The following is a 21617-nucleotide window of genomic DNA, read 5'->3' as shown; positions in this document are numbered from 1 at the left end:
TGAAACTACATCGAGCCTATTGCAATTGCTGCATTAGTTGAAATTTCAACAGTACGTGAGAAGTCTGGACCTTGCGACAAACACCACAAATTATTGTTGGGCCTCTCAATTGCTACTACTGAAAAATAAATATGCAGAGGCAGAAACTGACATTTTTGGATCATGTTATGAATGTGAAAAGACAGTACCTCTTCAGGCCCATGTAGCTAAGGGTGTACCGTGTATTCAAGCCTTAGGAGGCAGTTGTGAGAGGAATGCAAGTGCTGTAGGTTTGGCTTTTACCAAGTGTCGCTCTTGCCTGGACCCTGATGTTATGGATGACATTCTATTGACTTGTAGTTAATGGTCTGTCAAATACTTCTGACTTAGCTAATTAATGTTGATACTATGCAGATGATATAGTGATACTATGATATTTTGTAACTTGAACTTAATGATCCTTTCCAGTGGTCTCTTAGGAATGCCTAAATGGTGGACCATTCTCTCTCAGGAGCTTCTTAATGTGACAATAACCAATGACACAAGACTTATCGCATTGCTCGTAAGCATTGTTAAATGATACCGAGATAGTTTTTAACCAACACAGGTAGGAACAGGCATATTTTTAGCAGTCATTATGGTTTCATAGGGTAGACTGCTATGTACAGATTTAATGAAATGAGACTATTAATATATACAAGTATATCAAGGTTATCAGTTTGTGTATTCTTTTGGTCACAGAAACTTGTGTTTTTGTGTCAATACTGAGTTTTGTAACCTACCATTCATTTCAGTAACTTTTTGAAAGAGTACTGTAAATTTAATTTAATATTTAATCTGCATTCAGAGAAACACTTCTTCTCATATCCTATTTCCTTGTACTGTTGTCACAAATTTGGTAAATTGTCAAAAATGTGTGTATGTCGACTTAATTGTGAGACATTTTCTAAGTATAGATTAAATATTAAAATAAGTTTACAGCAATCTTCAAAAAGTTTTGTAAATGTACATACGAGGGCTGTTCAATGAAAAATGATCATATTTTTTTTTGACAGCATACCTTCACTCATCCTCATAATTTTGATGGTCCTTCTCAAAACAATTTCCTTTGGATGCGATGAATTTGTTCCAGCATTTCTGCCAGTCTGCAAAGATATGTTTGAAACAGTTCTTCGAAAGGTCTTTCAGAATTGCCTTCACTACTGCTTCTGATGATGGAAAATGTGCCCCATGAAGGAGTTTCTTCAGGCTATGGAATAGAAAAAAGTCATACAGGGCTAAACCCAGGTTGTAGGGTCGGTGAGGGGTGCAGTTCACACTGATTTTTGCACGGTGTTCAGTAACAACATTTGTAATTTGTGGCCGTCCATTATTGTGATGCAGCATCCAGCCTGTTTCCTAGATATGTGGTCTTTGGCACCTGATATGGATTTGCAAAGTTTTCAGGACATCCCTGTAGTATTGTCCATTACTGATGTGTGTGGAGGTAGAACATGTTACTAAACCATTCCATAAGTTTTGAAAAATTAGATCACTATAACTTCCCCAATAGAAACAACTACTTTTTCAGGAGGCGGTGATGAAGGGATTTCTACACTGAGCTATGTAGTTTGCTCTCTGGATCAAAATAATGTAACCAAGTTTCATCAGCAGTGATTACTTTTGAAAGAAACTCTAGGTCTTCCTCTAACATTAACTCAACTTAAAGTGCACATGAATGTTCTTTTGTTCAGGTATCAGCAGTCTTGGAATCCACCATGCTCAAACCTATCTTTGGCACTGCATTATGTGTGGCACCCCATGAAATTTTCAGTATTTCAGCAAATGTTCATAGGGACATTTGTTGATTGTCCCTCACAATGATAGCAATGATCTTGATGTTTTTCTCTGTAAGAGCAGTAACTGAAGTGCTGGTTCCACCTTTCTTTGTAATTGGTTGCCTCTCCTCTTTAAACAATTTAATCCATCTTCAAGCTATTTACTATAGTCTTCATAGGCGTCCTGTAACATTGCACAGGCCTCAGCGAAGGATTTGCTGAGGTCAAAAGTAGAATTTCGAAGCCACGTATTGTTCATTGCACGTCACCTCCATTGTTGTGATAGGCTACTCTGAACATGTATATTTCAGATTGCCCATCTCTTACATGCGGGAATGAAAAGTGACTACAATGAAACTAGTAAGGCATGGTTTTTACACATTAAACTAAGAGAATACCAAGATTTCGAAATTAATTTTCTGACTGCAAAGTTTGGGGCAGTCTGGGGAGGTGCACAGGTAGCCAAAGGGTTAAGGTGACCCCTCACGATAAGTGGGAAATGCAGGTTTGAGTCCCAGTCCAGCACAGATTTTGAAATGCCACTGTTGGGTAGTAGATCAATACTTTATATGATTGATGCCAAGGAATTTACAGTCAGTGAATTAATTTCAATATATTTCATACATCTGTGTATCGCCAACATTATCATATGATGAAATTCTAGTTCAAGAAATTACAGCTGTAAAAAAATTATGATCACTTTTTTTTGAACAGCCCTCATACAAATACACATTAATGTGTGTATAAACAGAACAACATTCTGTGTTAACTGATTAGCCATTGTTTTGGTACATAATAAATGTGATGCCCAACAGTTTTATGTGTTAGTGGCAGTGTTGAGAGTCCTCATTTGTACTTGTGAACTCTTGTTTTCATTTTCCTTTGTACACTAGTATAGTCCACTTGTATGTAACAGCTGATACAAGTGATAAGTTTTTAGTAAAATGGGCAGCAGTGAAGACCGATGAGTCGAGTCTCCGAGCATATGCAGAAGATGGGTTTGGAGATGGTATCATAAGACCCCCTGGCAATTTTAAAGTGAGCATACTTATTGTAAGTCTGCTTCTGCAGCACCACTTTTATTATGCACAAATTATTTACAAATAAATCACAGAAAGTAATTGCTCATGACTTTTCTGGAAAAACACTAAAAGAAAAACTTCTGGAGGCAGATACCTCTTGGTGGGCATTGAAATGTTTCAGTGCTGCCAACTGTTTTAATGTAATCTGGGCCAAAAAATTAGAAATCATTCCCAGTCCAGGGAAAAAAAAGGAATCATGTTCAAGACACAAAGAAACAATGTCTGTGCATGGAACAATATTCTGAATTGCGTTGACCAAATACTAGATAGAAAACCAAACGACTGTATGTGCATCCAAATCAAAAGCATTTTCCATGGAGGATTCTGTGTACTATAAAGAAAAGAAGGATTTTGATCACTTGCATGTACATTATTTGCAGTTCTATATGGTCCAGTATTGAACAATGGAAAATCCAGGATGGAATGTAACAATATTATGAGAAGGAAAGTTGCTACTCACCATATAGTGGAGATGCTCAGATGCTGAGTTGCAGATAGACACAAAAAAGACTTTCACAAATAAAGCTTTCGGCCAGTAAGGCCTTTGTCAAAAATAAAAAATAGACCACACACACGCACGCACACACACACACACACGCACGCACGCACGCGCGCGCACACACACACACACACACACACACACACACACACATGAGTGCAGTATGAGGCAACTGAGGCCACACTGCGAGCAGTAGCACCATTGCATGATGGGAACGGCGACTGGGTGGGGGAGAGCGAGGGATAATAGGATAGGGGTGGCAGACAGTGAAGTGAAGTGCTGCAGGTTAGACGGAGGGCAGACGAGAGAGGTGGGTAGGGGGGTAAAGGAAAAGGAGAGAAATAAAAAGACTAGGTGTGGTGGTGGAATTAGGGATGTGTAGTGCTGGAATGGGAACAGGGAAGGAGCTGGGTGGATGAGGACAATGACTAATGAAGTTAGTCAGTTCATTAGTTGGTGAACCATTGCTGACAGTGTAAGGCAGTGTGGCGGTACCCTTGAAGCTTTGATGTCATTTATGTGCTTTGATGCACCTGACTGCTGACTGCTTGGTTGGCTCTGACAAACATCTTTTTGTGACCCTGCTGAAAACACAGTTGACAAACATCATGATGATGTGGGCAACTACGTCTAATAACATGTATAGAAAAACAGTACTGACAACTGGGCAGCCTGGGAAAATGTCTCTGAGGCCAGATGGAAAAATGTTCTGGCATTGCGTTTTATTCCTGCTTATTTGAGTGGGAGCCATTCCAGTGGCACTTGGACCACACAACATTTTTGCAATTTTACCAGCAGACAGGTTAGGTCATTCCCCATTTGCCAGTTGAGATGTCAGTTTTGATGTCTCACAGCCCATGTAAATGTAAACCTGAGCTGTTTGAGAACTTTCAGAAATGTTAGAAATATGAAAAACATCCGCCAAAGACATGACTGTCATAAAGTCCTAAAGCTTGAGCACATACTTCACTGTCCCTTGCTAGTCTAATCCCACGTCATATATTAACAATGCTGCAAATGGTAGTCCACAAGAACAAGTTAGCTTGCATATTCTGCTCAGGCCTTGTAGGTCTGTGATCTGTGTTGCATAACTGTATGATGTCTAACAATGTTGAAGGAACTCGAAACAAGTGGCCTTCACATTTTTGTAGCAAGATGTTCATTTGAAAGTGAGTGAATAGTACCAATAGGCAGCAATGCTGGATCAGATAAAGGGGCCAATTTTTCCCCAAGATAATAGAGCTGCAGGTTTATAAGTAATAGAAAAGTTGACAAGTCCTCAGGATGTTTCATATCCCTTGCTGGACAATAAAGTGATAAGTGATTTTGATAACTCCCAAGTGCTCTGGGATTACCAGAAGCAGTCGTAGACTGCCAGATTTGTAAGCTTCTGTATGAGATCATGCTGCTGCTTGAGCTACTGTTCCCAGTCTGCAAAACTACTTGGCCATCATTGTTAAAAGACATAGTAAAATGGTCTGACAATTCCTATTCTGGTACAGGGTGGGTCACAGTTCCAAAAAATCGACATTGGTATTGTTCTAAATCAGCTTCTTGAACAACACCAATGTTATCAAGGATAAATTATTTACAAATAAATCACAGAATGTAATAGTTTTTGACTCTCCTGAAAATACAGAAAACTAAAAATGTCAGGAGGTAAAAACTGATTGCCTGATACAGTTCTATCTAAGTTTGTTGACTAACTCACACAGGAGAACACTTAGGTTTGACTGGAAAGCACATGAATAAGAACCATGCTTTCACTGCACTCATATGCAATCTGTTCAGTCACTGAAAACACAACTGTTGGTTGAACTTTGAGTAAAGATAGTACTGCATTAAGCAGAAATACAAGTCCGTGTGCCAGCCAAGCATTGACAACAGGTAACAAATAAGTTCAAATCACAGTCCAGGAGAAAACCATGTAGTGCAGGATCATCCTCAGTAGATACACAGAAAAGAGTACTGTAAATGCAGCCCTCAAATCTGATGCAGGTGGTTTCCCATTTGACCTGGTGCCAATGGAATACATACACCATTTCTGATCTCCATGTCTAATTACACAAGATACACTATTAAATGACTCCAGTCTTGTAGAGAACATGCAGCATTATAGTGGATTAATTTTTTTGTAGAGAACAAACAGCATTATAGTGGATTAGTTTGATGTGTTTACCAATGTTACCATTTGATATTGATATTGTAGGTGAAGCCACTTTCTCCAGATTGTGGGTAATAGACAACAACTGCTGCATCAATTTTATTATAGAGTCTTAAGTGCTCTCTTTCCTTCAATCCATTTATGAAGCTCTATTACACTAGGAGCAACCTTGTAGACTTTGGATAAAAAGTGTTCATGGCACGTTTTTGTACATATACAATTTTCTCCATTGCCTACTCTTTCATTTTACTTGTTACACATTGAATACATTTGAAATTATTTGTCACACATTGAATATATTTGAAACAGATTGTGGTGCTTGTTTACTCACATCTCGTGGTATGCATTCAAAAACTACTTTGTTCAGTAGAACATAGTATAGGGGCTTTGTGATAATTTTTGGCACTTTACCAAATACTCATTTGGGACACATCTTTTTATTTTGTTGTAGTCCATACATGGATTAAATTTAATAAATTTCTTCCTTCTTGTTGTTGAAAGGTGGATTAGGATTTAATTGACCTCCTGATGATAGTGGCGTACGAGGCTGATCACAGATTCAAATTGGAGAACATGTAGAAGGAAATTATCTATCTTCTTCTTCTTCTTTGCATTTTAATATAAAAAAGTATCAGCAAGGTTCTAAATAATTTGCGGAAATCACTGTAAACCTGAATCTAGGTGGCCAGATGGCATTTTGAACTAAATTTCTACAGAGTACAAATCTGATATATTAACTACTATGATAACTCTGTTGATTGTTCTCCTTTTTACAGTTTTCACAAAACCTGTCAACATAGTAATAAATTTGTACAATAAAAAGTCAGATTTTCTGTCATCCATGAAGATTTATTTTCAAAAAAATTATTGTTGAACACATGAAGTTGTTGAAATACTTTTGTTATTATTTCTATAAAATTAATGTGTCATCTTTTTTTACTTTTATTGTACTATTTGTTCAGATTTTCTTCATGTAATTAAGTCAAATAATAACATTCATTTGTTAGAATGTGATTCACTGTCTTCATCTTCACTTCATTCTTTTTAATACTAATGTTGTGGGTATAGTTTCATATCAAATATTAATGTACCTTTTAATAAATAAATCTGTATGGCAACAATTCTTGAAACACAACATTTTTCATTTAAGCTCAAATACTGTCTCACTATATCCGGCAAAGGTTCTTTTACAGCCTTAGAGCTTCATGACATCCATTTGTATTCTGTATTCTAGTAACAAAATGCTTTCTAATGTAGAACTTATTTTTTCTGTGTAATAAATTATTTCCCCAACTGAGAACTGTGCTTACCATGATTTGTTTCTCAGTGTAGTATGAATCTGTATTATTTGTTATAAGTGACTATGTGATATTTAATCTATAAAAGAGGAAAAATTTTGTTTTGTTTTATCCATTACAAAACATTGTAGAAAATCCGTGATCACAAAATCAATAATTTCTTTTAACGTCAAAAGATTTGCTGGTGTCAGTCATAATTTTTATTTACTTTATATTTCCACACCACATATGTTAATACTGTAACTCACAGTATCAAATCTTTTGATGTTTAAAACCATTAAATATTTGTGTTATTAAATTTATGCATACCTGTTGTGATACAGTAACATCAGTACAGCTCTAATTTCACAGGTTGGATGTATGAGTACAAATTCTGATACCAAGTCACCGGACAATCCACATGAACAGAGGACTATTACAATGACGAATGAAAGATGTGCTCCTATTTCTGGGGCTAAGGTGGTTCCTACTTCATTAAATACAGGTCGCTTTGTGAAAGAAGAGCCTACATATCATGAGTTGACAATTGATGAAACAGTTTGTGGCAGTCATGAAACATCAGACAATTCTAGTTGTTCGAACAACAGGCTTAATATTAGTAGAAACAATATAAATTATGAACAAGGAAAATCTGCAGTGCAAGGAACTGGCAGAGTTAAGTTAAAGCGACGTTGGGTGGAATCTGAAGATTCAAGTGCTTCTTGCGATAAAGTCAATGCCAAAAAACAAACTGGCCAAATCAGTCATAAATTTACAGCTTCTGGGTCAACGCAGGCAGCTGAAAGTGGAATGCAGAGCAATTTTACTGAAAAAGGTGATAATAGTTTCTTTGTTGTATCAAGAGCTTCTTTGTACTGAAAGATTCTTTGGCCAGAAAGTGAGTTGTATGATCTGAATGTTCTTGTTGTTCCTTTTTCCTCTCTCTTCCCTCATAATTAAATTTGTTGCATAATCTTTAAATGTCTTTACATTCTTCATGAATAATCATAGTCCAGTATTAATCAGTTAGGACATATGCTTGAACACTCTCTACTGTAAATTATTTTTTGATTAGTCTTGAAGTAGACAGTAAACTTGAGTTTATTATGTGTTTAATATTACAGTATCGACCTCCTCAGAATGACTTTTAATCTTAATACATCTGCTGTCTGAAGTGACCCACCAATTAAGGTGGCACTGTGGTTATGACACTATATTTGTATTTGGAAGGAACTGAGTGATGAGGCGAAGTGGTAAAACACTGAACTTAGATTCAGTTCTCTGTCTGCCCATCCAAAATTTAATTCTCTATGGTTTGTAACAATATTATGAAAAGGATAGTTGCTACTCACCATATAGCAGAGATTCACAAAATAAACTTTCAGCCTTGTTGACTGAATGCTTATTTTCTGACAGTCATTTGTTATTCCTATCTGCGACTCAGCATTTGTTATTCCATTCCATCCTGGATTTTCCATTTATTGTTTTCTATGGTTTCCATGACTCAATTAATTACAAATGCGAGGATAGTACCCTCCAAAAGGGCGCATCTGATTTCATTCTCAATCTTAGATTGTGATCTGCCTTTAATAACAAAGACGGGGATGCTAATCCCTGATCTCCTCTTTTTTTTTCCATGTGAGAAGAGGTGAGCTCCAGACCTGTTCAGACATCCAGATTCAGGTTTTCCACAGTTTCCATTAATTATCAAGGCAAATTCTGTGATGATTCCTTTCAAAAGGACATGAACAGTTTCATTCGCTATCCATGTCCAATCAAAGCTCAAGTTTCTTCTTTAATTACATCATAAATGATGGGTTATTAGACTCAAATTTATTTTTCTTCTTTTGAAATGAATAATAAAACATGACTGATTTCCATTATAAATTAGACGTGCCAAAACATACCATTAAAGCATTCTTAGAATCTTCTTCCTAGGCCCTTTGCTCTGTGACAGTTGCCAATGTGCTTTTCCCACTATGCTAACAGGCCAGCAACTTTTATCTCACCTGTTTCAAGCCTGCTGCACTCTGTGCCCTGCAACTTACCACTTACCTTCACATTTGCTCCAGAAAAGGACTTCAAATGTAAAAGTCAAATATAGCACTGGGGACAAGAATCAGTACAATATAAATCTTAATGGTTGATGTACTTGCTTTTTAATATCCAACTACATCCTCAGAAAGTTGCGTACTTAGTATAGGTAATCTTCAAAACTCTATATGGTCCTGTTTTCTTTCCCTGTAAATGAGCAAGTAACTCATGCTTCATCATACAATCATTTAAATTACAAGAAAATAATAAAATAAATGTTAACAGCATGAACACTTAGTGTTAACTAACAATCCACAACAGCTTCACGTGGTTAGCACTTAAGTATGTGCAGCTGGACGACTTGTCTGGCATAGTGGTAATAAATTATTCCCCAAGAATAAGTCTGTCTATTAGTGAAAACTGTATCAAAATCCTTACAGTAGTTTCTGAGATTAGTGTTCACGTACAGATAGAAAAACTTGGCAGCTAACTACATATTGTAGAAAAGTTCTTGTAGAATTTAAGTACTTTAGGATGAAAAGAGACCACTCACTGAAAAGCAGAAGCATTAAGTTGTCAATAGGCACACGCAAAAGAAGGAAAACTTGCTAGCTTTCAGTTATCCTTTGACGAGCTACAATAGCTAGAATGCGGGTGGGGAGTGGGAGGGGGGTGGGGGTGGGGGTGGACGTGATTGTAGCAGCCGGTGGAAAGTGGCATACACTGAAAGTGACATGACTTAGGAGGAGATTTTATTTGAGATTGAGGCTAGGATGATAATGGGAGCGGAGGATGTGTTGTAAGGGTAACTCCCATCTGCATAATTTAGAGAAACTGGTGGTGGAGGGAAGTATCAAGATGTCTTGGTTTGTGAGGTAGCCATTGAAATTGAGCATGTTGTACTCAGCTGCATGTTATACCACTGGCTGGTAAACTTTGTTCTTGAAAACAGTTTGATTGTGGCTGTTCATACTCTGCTGCAAAGACTGCACAGCCTTTTATTTTGGTGCGTCTACCAACCAGCTGTCCACCAGGATGAATGGCCACCACCAGACTGTTGTCAAGAACAAAGTTTACCACATGGTGGCACAACATGCCTATGAGTACAACATGCTCAATTTCATTGGCTGTCTCACAATTCAAACCATCTTGATGCTTCCCTCCATCACCAACTTCTCTGAACTATGTAAATAGTAGTTATCATTACAACAAGTCCTCAACTCCCATAATCATCCTGGTCTCAATCTCATCTAACCCACTGCTCAACACTCTCCACCCGACAGTTTCCTCTTCCTCCATCCTGTTGCCCCCTCCCAATTCAGGTCCCCATATTGCCTTCAGCCTATGCCCCTCCCAGCAGCCGCTACAATTGTGCCAGCTCATATATCTGCCACCCCTCCCTCCCACATTCATAGCTGACAAACTGCCCCCCCCCCCTTTCTCCCTGAGCGACTAGCAATCTAACTCCTAGTCCCTCTCTGTTTACCTACCCCAACTGACACTACCCACAGAACACAACTAATCAGCCTGCTGCAAAAGAGTATTTGCACTGTCAGTCTAACCAGCCCCATGTCGGGACATAGACGTGTATGCATGTATGTGAGAGTGCATGTGTATATTTGTGCATTTTACTTTAGCTTGTCAAAGGATAACTCTGAGAGCTGTTGAGTTTCCTTCTTTTGTGTGTGCCTATTGACAACTCAACACCTCTGCTTTTCAGTAAGGAGTCTCTTTACTGGCAAGGGACTTTCATTTATCACAGTTCAACCAATGTACACAAAATAATTAGAAATGATACACAAAAACATCTATCATGACTCAGTCTAGCTATTAATGAAAACCTTATGAAAATCCCTCCAGTAGTTCTTGAGATTAGCCTTCATGTACAAACAGAAAAACATGTCAGGAGACTTTAATTTGTTATAGTTCAGCCAATTTGTACAAAATATTTATAAATTTTATACACAAATGTTCATTGTGACTTAGTCTATTAGTGAAAACTATGTCAAAATCCCTACAGTAGTTTCTGAGATCAGCCTTCACATACGGACTGAAAACTGTGTGATGAAATAATTTATAAAATGTAGTGATATTCATTATTGTGTATAGCCAATATGTAAATTACAGTATAATAACATCATGTTCGAAAGTTCAGTCTGGAAAGTCTGAGAAGTCTGAGTTTGCCCTGGCCGGCAATAAAATAGAGAAAAGAAAAGACAGAAAGATGTATATCACTGTAGGAGAAAAAGAAGACAGTGCAACCTCCATCCCACCCAGGGACTTCTATTTCTTGAGGAACACAGGTCCTACTTTTAGTGGGATAGCTATTGAGAACATACAGGGTGGCGCACAACTAATTCCCCTACACTCATGAATAAACTCCACCTCACTCAATAGACAGGAAAGATATATATGTCCTCCTAATCTGCTAGTTTTGACCTCATGTGTCACATTGTGAAAGACACACTTATGTGTTGGAGACCATCTTCCCATCTTAATTCTAATGTGACAGGTTCGTCTTCTTTGCAAAGTCTGTATATTTAAATATAGTTACTCAATTTCCTATTTCATAGACCATTTAAAAAAATAAAATAAAATGTCAGATTTCTAAGATCGCTTTCTTCTTTGCAGATCTGTAAGTTTCTCATCGAAATCAGTGTCATGTGAAGTGTAAAACATTGATTTGTTTAAAGTAGTTGTTAGTCACAATGAAATTGAAACCTTCCATTGGTCCATAGCGAATTTTGCAACTACCAGTTGACAAAAAACTAGCATCCTGTCACCAAGGGGCCATTCCCGATACACAGGCAAGTCCAGCTGTATATAGGGAGATTTTTTCTAGGTGATCAAGTATGCTCATTGGTTGCTTGTGTGGGTTTCTTATGTAGGTACCCAAGTCTTTGGGGGTTCTTAGAAGAGGTTCCCAAACGTCATATTTGATTATCTTTATGGTTCCCAAGTCAAAATACTAACATTCATGAAAAATGATGATAGTACAATAATCTTTTAAATGTTTCATCAACTTTTGTAATGCTTGCATCTGGGAAACTTTATTATCAATGCAGCAGTGTTTTAGAATGCATTGGTAGATTTTTGATAAAATACTGATTTTTAGATCCAGTATCATCTTTCTGAACATGCCAATATCAAAGAGCCCCCAATGATGTGTGAAGGTTATGACTTATCCTGAAAGATACCATCCCACCAGCATGCAAATGCTACCTTTGTTACAGTGTTGAACCATGAGTTATGAGGGATTATCGTTCGGTTTGGATGTATTGGAAACTAATTACAAGTCCACAGACACCTTTTTCAATTGAATTTTGTACAAATTAATAGAAATACTGGAATACGTGAGGCAATACTGACCTTACGACTTATCTTAGAAGAAAGATTAAGGAAAGGCAAACCTACGTTTCTAGCATTTGTAGACTTAGAGAAAGCTTTTGACAATGTTGACTGGAATACTCTCTTTCAAATTCTAAGGGTGGCAGGGGTAAAATACAGGGAGTGAAAGGCTATTTACAATTTGTACAGAAACCAGATGGCAGTTTTAAGAGTCGAGGGGTATGAAAGGGAAGCAGTGGTTGGGAAGGGAGTAAGACAGGGTTGTAGCCTCTCCCCGATGTTATTCAATGTCTATATTGAGCAAGCAGTAAAGGAAACAAAAGAAAAATTTGGAGTAGGTATTAAAATCCATGGAGAAGAAATAAAAACTTTGAGGTTCGCCGATGACATTGTAATTCTGTCAGAGACAGCAAAGGACTTGGAAGAGCAGTTGAACGGAATGGATGGTGTCTTGAAGGGAGGATATAAGATGAACATCAACAAAAGCAAAACGAGGATAATGGAATGTAGTCGAATTAAGTCGGGTGATGCTCAGGGTACTAGATTAGGAAATGAGACACTTAAAGTAGTAAAGGAGTTTTGCTATTTGGGGAGCAAAATAACTGATGATGGTCGAAGTAGAGAGGATATAAAATGTAGACTGGCAATGGCAAGGAAAGCGTTTCTGAAGAAGAGAAATTTGTTAACATCGAGTATAGATTTAAGTGTCAGGAAGTCATTTCTGAAAGTATTTGTATGGAGTGTAGCCATGTATGGAAGTGAAACATGGACGGTAAATAGTTTGGACAAGAAGAGAATAGAAGCTTTTGAAATGTTGTGCTACAGAAGAATGCTGAAGATTAGATGGGTAGATCACGTATCTAATGAGGAAGTATTGAATAGGATTGGGAAGAAGAGAAGTTTGTGGCACAACTTGACCAGAAGAAGGGATCGGTTGGTAGGACATGTTCTGAGGCATCAAGGGATCACCAATTTAGTATTGGAGGGCAGTGTGGAGGGTAAAAATCATAGGGGGAGACCAAGAGGTGAATACACTAAGCAGATTCAGAAGGATGTAGGTTGCAGTAGGTACTGGGAGATGAAGAAGCTTGCACAGGATAGAGTAGCATGGAGAGCTGCATCAAACCAGTCTCGGGACTGAAGACCACAACAACAACAATTCTTTATTCTGTCAGAAATAACTTTGCCCTGGTTTTTCCTTTGTGCTGCTAGCACATCTTTCTCAACCCGCAAATTGTTTGCTGTTCTCTATGAGATACAAAATTCTACTGAGATTTTAGTTTAATAGGCCAACTCCTTGGTGTCAAAGTAAGAATGTGAATTTTCTCCAAAACAAGTAAAGATGTGTGTTATTTCTTTCAACTCTGTCAATAGATGAGTATGATCTGGGCAGTTTATCCACTCTTGTGTACTTGAAACTCCTGCCTGCTGTAACTCATCATGGTCAAAATAACTAGCAGGTGTCATTTGACAGATTATTAAGCTTTGTGTCTGACACCAACTACATTTTGTTTTTCTAAATCATCTTGTATCCTTGTACCGTCACTTAATGATGAAGCCTTCCCGTGCACCGCAACATCATCAGCAGACAGCCGCTGCTTACCCTGTTCATCAGATCATTCGTGTATATAGGGAATAATATTGGTCCTATCACACTTCCCTGTGGCCCTCCTGATGAATGTTGGCTATCTAGAATAACATACTGGATTCTGTTATTTAAGATGCCCATCGGGGAACCTGTTCCATATGCTCATACCTTCATCAGTAGTCTGCAGTGGGGCACCTAGTCAAATGCTTTCCAGAAATCTAGGACTGTGGCATCTGCCTGTGGCCCTTGATCCGTGGTTTGCAGAATATCATGTGAGAAAGGGGCAAGCTGAGTCTTGCATGTGCGATGCTTTCTAAAACCATACAGATTTGTAGACAGATGCTTTTCTGTCTCAAGGAAATTTATTACATTTGAATTGAAAATATGTTCAGAAATTCTGTAGCAAATCAATGTTAAAGATATTGGTCTGTAATTCTGTGGATCTGTTCTCTTACCTTTTTTATATACAACAGTCACCTGTGCATTTCTCCAGTCGTTTGGGATTTTGTGTTGAATGAGAGATTCCTGATAAATGCAAGCTAAGTGAGGGGCCTATGCTGTGGAGTACTCTTTGTAAGACTGAATTGGGGTTCCTTCTGGACCTGGTGACTTATTTGTTTTCAGCTCTTTTCAGTTGCTTCTCTACACCAAGAATGCCTATTACTGTGTCATCCATACAGGAGTCTGTGCAGTGGTGTGTTTTTATGATCCTCCTTCATGAAAAAAATTCTTAAATGTGAAATTTAAAGGTTTTTGTATGTCCATCCTTCTGATTGAGTTTTGAGCGACTTTGGCCATTCATTTATGTAACACCTACAGCTGTCCTTATGATGTTATTTATTATGTGGCCACCAGTTTTGGTGCTTCTGTACACCATTATCAGGCCTTAACTGATGCTGAGGAGGGTTATCTCCAATTGTATACACGATTCATCAGTGGCCATTATCTATGAACTGGTTTTTGCAGACTGCCTGTAACAGTGATGTTGTATCTCCAACCATCAGCTACCATTTTAAAACTTCAGCTTTCTTTTAGAATCTTCTATTGCCGTACCAGATTGGTCAATGAGTGATTGAATAGCAGCCTTTGACCCATTTAGATATTTTATGTAGAAACAGAATTTTCTCAAATTCTTGACAAGATCTTTTGCTAAGGTATGGTGGTGGTAGCTGTTGTATGCTTCATACAGATGCATGCATCCCTTCTAACTTTAGCCCGTTGTCATTTGTGTACTCTCTTTTGAACTGGGAGTGCATCAATCTGTGTTTCCTCAGCAGTTTCATTTACAGTCTGTTTAAACTTTGCCCATAATTCATCTCCGTTCAATATACAGGAACTAAATAGTGTCCATTCATTGTCTGAGTTGGATGGTAACAACCGCTTGTCTGCTTTTGCTAGCAAAAATGCTCTCTTAGTCTCCTTGACTGATTTATTAACTTTAGTAAGCAAAGGTGCTGTGGTGCATGATCACTAATTGCTGTCTCTACGCTGGCACTATTGATAAGGTCAGGCCTGTTTGTAGTTACTGGTCTAAAATATTTGCTTTGCATGTGGACTCTCCAAATACCTGCTCAAGATGATTTTTGGAAAATGTGTTCAAAGTACTTTGCAAGAATGCCCTGTATCCCATGCAATGAATCCATAGATGCCCCAGTCTATACTCGGTACAGTAAAGTTACCTCCAACTAATATTGCATTGTCATTTTGTTTCTGCACTATTGAGCATAGACTTTCCCTGCAACTGTAGTAGCTCCTTCCTTTGTGTAGCACTCCTGTGACCTATCAAGGGCAGTCCTACAACTCTTCATCTTCCAAACGAAAGGTCCCCGACCAGCTCTGGGAACAGTGCCGTAGACTGCAAACTTTGCTTGCACACCGCCTGCAAGGCCAGCAGTCTTTATCACTTCCACCAGCTGCCTCTTAAATATAAAAACACTCATGGAATTTGTCAGAATTTGGCAGATCTTTTTCACTTTATAAATCTATCATTTTTTCGTAGTAACAGTGGGAAAATTAGCCTGCAAAAATGAAATTTGTTGGTGGCTTGTGTAAAGTTGAAAATTACAGAAGAATCCTCATGTTTCATTTTTATTCAAGGCATACTGTATTGGTGCATACATTTACTACTGCTTTCCAACAATTGCGTGATCTTTGAACATGATGATCCAAAATATAAATTTTTATGAGAAACTACACTGGTAGATCTTCCAAGAAAAAAGCAGTCACCGAAATTTCAAACTTTGTGGAGAGAAGATTTGTTATAAACACATGTATAGTAAACTAGTAGTTAAATCTTTCTATCAGCCACCAGACTCACCTCCAAATGTAACCGAAAACCTAAGAGATAACGTCTGTTCAGAGATATGAATGTTCCTCAAACATACTGTCATCATTGGGAGAGACTTTAATCATCCTACAGTCAGTTGGGAAAATTACAGTTCTGTAAGTAGTGAGTGTGACAAAACATCCTGCAAAACATTGCAAAAGACGTTCTCTGAATATTATTCAGAACAGGTAGTTCAGGAGCTCACTCATGATGGAAATATATTAGATATAATGTCAACAAATATACCTTACCTCTTTGAGAATTTCCATGGTGTAACTGGTTCCAGTGACCATGAGGCAATTTTAGCAACTATGAACACTGGAGTACAAAGGGCAGTGAAAACATATAGGAAGATGTACATATTTAGTAATATAGACAAAAGGGCAGCATAACATATCTCAAAGACACCAACATTAGTGTTCAGACACTCATTAATGATACAGGAACTGAAACTGAGGCTAACAAAGCAGAAGCAGTGTTCCTTTACTATGGAAGAGGCAGAAGTGCTGCTCCAGTTTCATTCTTGCACCACTGCAAAGCTGAATAACATCTGTGTCAGTGGTATTGAGGTACAACTGAAGTTGTTGAAATTCAACAAAGATCTAGGACCTGATGGAATCCCCATCAGATTCGATGCATAATTTGTGACTGAGTTTGTTCTCATTGTAACTATGATATGCTATAGATCCCTCAAACAAAAAAAATGCACCCAGCGATTGGAAGAAGACACAGATCACACCTGTCTACAATAAGGGTAGCAGAAGTGATTGACAAAACCACCATTCTATCTCATTGACATCCACCTGTTGTAGAATCTTAGAATATATTCTGAGCCCTATCATAATGAGATATCTTGAACAGAATTATCTCCACCATTCCAAACTGCAGTGATTCACAGATTTAAAACATTGGTAATGCAAAATCCAACTTGCACTTTTTCTTACATGATGTCCTGAAATCCATGGAACATGACAGTATTTCTTGATGTCTGAAAAGCATTTAACTCAGTAGCACACCTACAATTATTAGCAAGAGTACAGATATCCAGCGTATCAAACAAAATTTGTGACTGTTCAAGGATTTCTTGGTAGGGAGGACACAGCCTGTTACCTCATTGACAGAAATAAAAGTAACTTCCAGCATCCCCGATGTATGTTGGGACCCCTGTTGCTTATGTTGTATTGTATGCCCTGCCAAATAATATTAATAGCAACCTCATACTAATTGCAGGTGAATCAGTTATCAACAATGAAGTATGATCTAAAAAAAGCTGCAGAAATGTTCAGTTGGATCTTAACAGGGTCTCAAGAGTGGTGCAAAGATTGGCAACTCCGTGTATATGTTCAAAAAGTCAAATTGTGCACTGCAAATCAGATAGAGGCAGTTATATGTAAGGCAGGTAGCAGACTTCAGTTGATTGTCAGGATACTGGGAATGCAATGGGTCTACAAAGGAGACTGGTTCCAAATCATTTGCATGTCTCATCTTAGAACATTGCTGAAGTGTGTGGAGGGACCCATACCAAACAAGACTAATAGAGGATGTTGAACATAGAAGATGGAATGATATTTACAGATTTATCTGACTCATTGGAGAGCATTGTGGAAGTTAGGGACAATGAAGACATAATTAGACCAATTACAGCATTCATAGAGGCATTTAATCAGTCATTCTTGCCGCATTTCACGTCATTGGGATCAGAAATGGTACAATGCTGAGTGCTCTCTGCAAGGAACTTCACATTGGTTTGCAAAGTGTATGTAGATATAGTTATGTGAAATAGATGCCCATTTTGTGATGCAAGAGTGTGAAATATATATATTTTTTCAACAATTTTTTTTCAATGTCACTCTCGTATATCTTAAAACTATCCACCCAAACGTGTTAAAACTTGCATGTGTCATAAATAAGCTGCTAGTCAACAACGTCAGAACATGAGAGCTCCCTAAACCAACTATGTGAAGAGAGCAAGCTCTTTAAACTTGGCTGTGCACAAGCTCACCCAGTGACAAGAATTTTTGACCATACAGGGTGATTATAATTAAAGTTAAACATTCAAAATGTTGTAGAAAAACCACCAATGGTTAGAATGATGTCAAATTGCAATGGAATATTATCAGAGAAGGGGGAAAACGTATGGCAGAAGAAAAAAAATAGTGTGAAAATTGATCAATGTATGTGTCAGAATACATAAATGAAAACACCTGTCGTGTGCACGACCCATTGAAGTTGATATGAACATGCCAGGTACATGGCTTTCCTACTTTCGTGTCTGCAATGTTCGCCATGACTGTCTCAATGGAGGATTGCTCGGCTTGTACAGTTGTATTACAAGAATGATGACTGTGCACACGTCGCTCTGCAGAAGTTCTGTACGCTGAAGGGTTTGAAAAATGGGATTGGTCCAATGACTGCCATGGGTCTGGAGAAAATGCTTCGGAAATTCGAAAAAAAGAAAGGTTTCTTTCGGTGTGCAACCTGGTAGAGGGAGGAAACAAATTGATTCAATGTCAATGGAAGCAGTGGCCTTAGCAATGCGAGAGGAGATGAGTGATGGTCTGCAAATCAGTAGTGCATGGGGAATTGCCCGAAAATTAGACATACGCATGAGCATGGTGCATAAAATCCTACGAAACATCCTTCTTTGCTATCCATTCAAAATTATCCATGTCCACGAGTTGCTTCCTGTTGTCCTGCCAGCAAAACCTTTGCTTTAGAATTTCTTTCTCGCATGGAAGTGGACAATGATTGGCTGTGGAAGCTTTTATGGACAGACAAAGCCCACTCCCATCTGACGGGATAAGTCAGTACAGAGAATTGTTGAATATGGGCAATGGAAAATCCACACACAAATCAACCAGTACCACGTCATCCTGAAAAGGTCACTGTGTGGTGCGGGTTTACGGCATAATTTTATCGTGGGGCCATATTTTTTCAAAGAGACAGATGCTTCCGGTTCTGTTACCTGTACTGACACTGGTAAGTGCTATGAGTGTCTTTTGCGCAACCACGTCATTCCAGCTCTCCAACAGCTTGGATGTGTGGGCTGGGATAATTTTTATACAAGATGGTGCACCTCTGCACATTGCATATCCAGTTAAGCAGCTGCTGAAGCGTCATTTCGGAAATGCTAGAATTATCAGCCGCCATTTTCTACAGCCTGTCTGTCCGGATCATCTGATCTTAATCTGTGTGATTTCAGGCTGTTGGGCTATCTGAAAGATGTTGGGTTCAGTGTTCTGCTTGCAAACTTAGCTGCATTGAAGGCACACATTGCGCAACATATTCTGAATGTGATCCCAGAATCACTTCGATTGGTTGTGGAACAAGCTGTTCTTGATTTCAGCTTGTTGCAGAAAACGGTGGACAGCTTATTGAACAAGTTTTGTGCCAGTCACACAGAATTTAATGATCCGATTTGATTTTGATTGATGCTTTTTATGTGGTTTTGGCCTCAGGACAATTAAAAGCTGATGTGAGTGATGTTCACAGAATCTTCCGTGGGTTCTTGGTAGAACAACATTATAATAAATGAAAAGCACCAGTTTGCTTTTGTTCTACAAATTTACTTTTATTGTTAACCGGTTTTCGGCTTACAAGGCCATCTTCAGACATTTACTGAGTATTATCACCAAAGAAGTTACAAAGTTTGCAAACAACATTGGAAGAGAAGTAACACGTCTAGACTGAAGTAGAAGCATCTTTGACAGTGTGGTGGTAATGAAAAATGAAAAAGTAAAAATTGAACAGTACGTAAATAACGATGGAGTAGACAGGAAAACCTTTAGCACAAAATAGAAATAGCATGCCTACATAATAGTTTCTGTTTATAAACAAAACTAATAAAATAAAATTTATGTTATGTAGGCATGCTATTCCTATTTTGTGCTAAAGGTTTTCCTGTCTACGCCATTGTTATTTATGTAGTGTTCAATTTTTACTTTTTCATTGCATTACCACCACACTGTCAAAGATGTTACTTACTGTATGTTTTTACTTCAGTCTAGATGTGTTACTTCTCTTCCAATGTTGTTTGCAAACATTGTAACTTCTTTGGTGATAATACTCAGTAAATGTCTGAAGATGGCCTTGTAAGCCGAAAACTAGTTAACAATAAAAGTAAATTTGTAGAACAAAAGCAAACTGGCGCTTTTCATTTAATATGATGTGAGTGATGCTTTCTATGCGGTTTCTGGCCTCAGGACAATTAAAAATGGATTTTTCCCGTCTGATGTGATATGACTATGCCACAGTGGATGGGATTAACAACAGTTTGTTTAATGTCAGTCCTACACCTTAGGCATTGTTGTATGATTCATTTGTCTTTTGTAGTCGACCACTATTAAATTATGATGCTTACAGTGCCATCTATTGCTACATTTTGTAACTATTTATTTTTCTTCCACCATACATTGTCCCCCTTCTCCAATAATATTCCATTGCAATTTGACGGCATTCTGACAAGTGGTGTTATTTCTACAGCGGTTTGAAAGTTTAACGTATAATCACCCTGTAATAGTTGTTCTTTGATGTTTGCTTCGCATCTCCACTGCGTCCACACGGGTCAACCAGAACAAATACAGCCTTATACAAGAGATGTGGATATTTATTACACTGTCAGTACCACTTGCAGTTAAATGTTGTAGTGTTAGTAAAGTCTTGGTGCTCTGGTTCTCTTGGGAAGGGAATCTGCCATGGTCTCTTAAAGGCACCATTGCAGTATTGCTTGGAGTGTTGTAGGGAAACCACATATAACATAAATCAGATTGGCTGTTTAGGTATCAGAATGCAATCTTTTCAAATATAGATTCAGTGCTTTGACCATTACACCACTGTGTTTGGTACATTGCTATCTAATAGCATTGTTTTTTCTTCCTCATCCAGATGTCCAAGCTTGGGTGTTCTGTGGAATCAGTTGCCCAAGGTAATTGCTCTGATGGCTTTTAAAACAAGTCTATTTCCAGCCTTGACCATATCTACTGACTTGCTTTATATTCATGTCATGTTTCCTTCAAATGCAGTTTTCTGACTGCTGTATAGTGGAGAGAGGACAGATTAGTTTTGTAAGCAAGGCTAGATCTGGATTTTTCTGCTGTGTTGTGGTCATACACTATGTGATCAAAAGTATCCGGACACCCCCAAAAACATACATCTTTCATATTGTGCTGCCACGTACTGCCAGGTACTCCATATCAATGACCTCAGTAGTCATTAGATATTGTGAGGGAGCAGAATGGAGTGCTTCGCGTACCTCACAGACCTCGAATATGGTCAGCTGATTGGGTGTCACTTGTGTCATATGTCTGTATGTGAGATTTTCACTCTCCTTAACATTCCTAGATCCACTGTTCCCAATGTGACAGTGAAGTGGAAACGTGAAGGGACATGTACAGCACAAAAGCGTACAGGCTGACCTCATCTGTTGACTGACACAGACCACCGACAGTTGAAGAGGGTCACAATGTGCAACAGGCGGACATCTATCCAGACCATCACATAGGAA

The 21617-nt window shown here is 38.2% G+C and overlaps 1 protein-coding gene across 4 annotated transcripts in view; it reads left to right on the top strand.

Moving 5' to 3' along the window:
• LOC126187581 (transcriptional protein SWT1) overlaps positions 1-21617 on the top strand; it is a 262566-nt gene that overhangs the window by 32101 nt on the left and 208848 nt on the right. For 3 of the 4 annotated variants that reach the window (XM_049928751.1, XM_049928752.1, XM_049928750.1), the window contains one exon: positions 7191-7653. In XM_049928751.1, the coding sequence (XP_049784708.1) occupies positions 7191-7653 (463 nt within the window). Of the gene's footprint in view, positions 1-458; positions 587-7190; positions 7654-21617 lie in introns of all 4 variants that reach the window. The other variant, XM_049928753.1, reaches the window with a different exon arrangement.

This window comes from Schistocerca cancellata, chromosome 5, assembly GCF_023864275.1.
Source record: "Schistocerca cancellata isolate TAMUIC-IGC-003103 chromosome 5, iqSchCanc2.1, whole genome shotgun sequence".
In the NCBI taxonomy this organism is placed as follows: Eukaryota; Metazoa; Arthropoda; class Insecta; order Orthoptera; family Acrididae; genus Schistocerca; species Schistocerca cancellata.
This window is presented reverse-complemented; position numbering and strand designations above follow the sequence as displayed.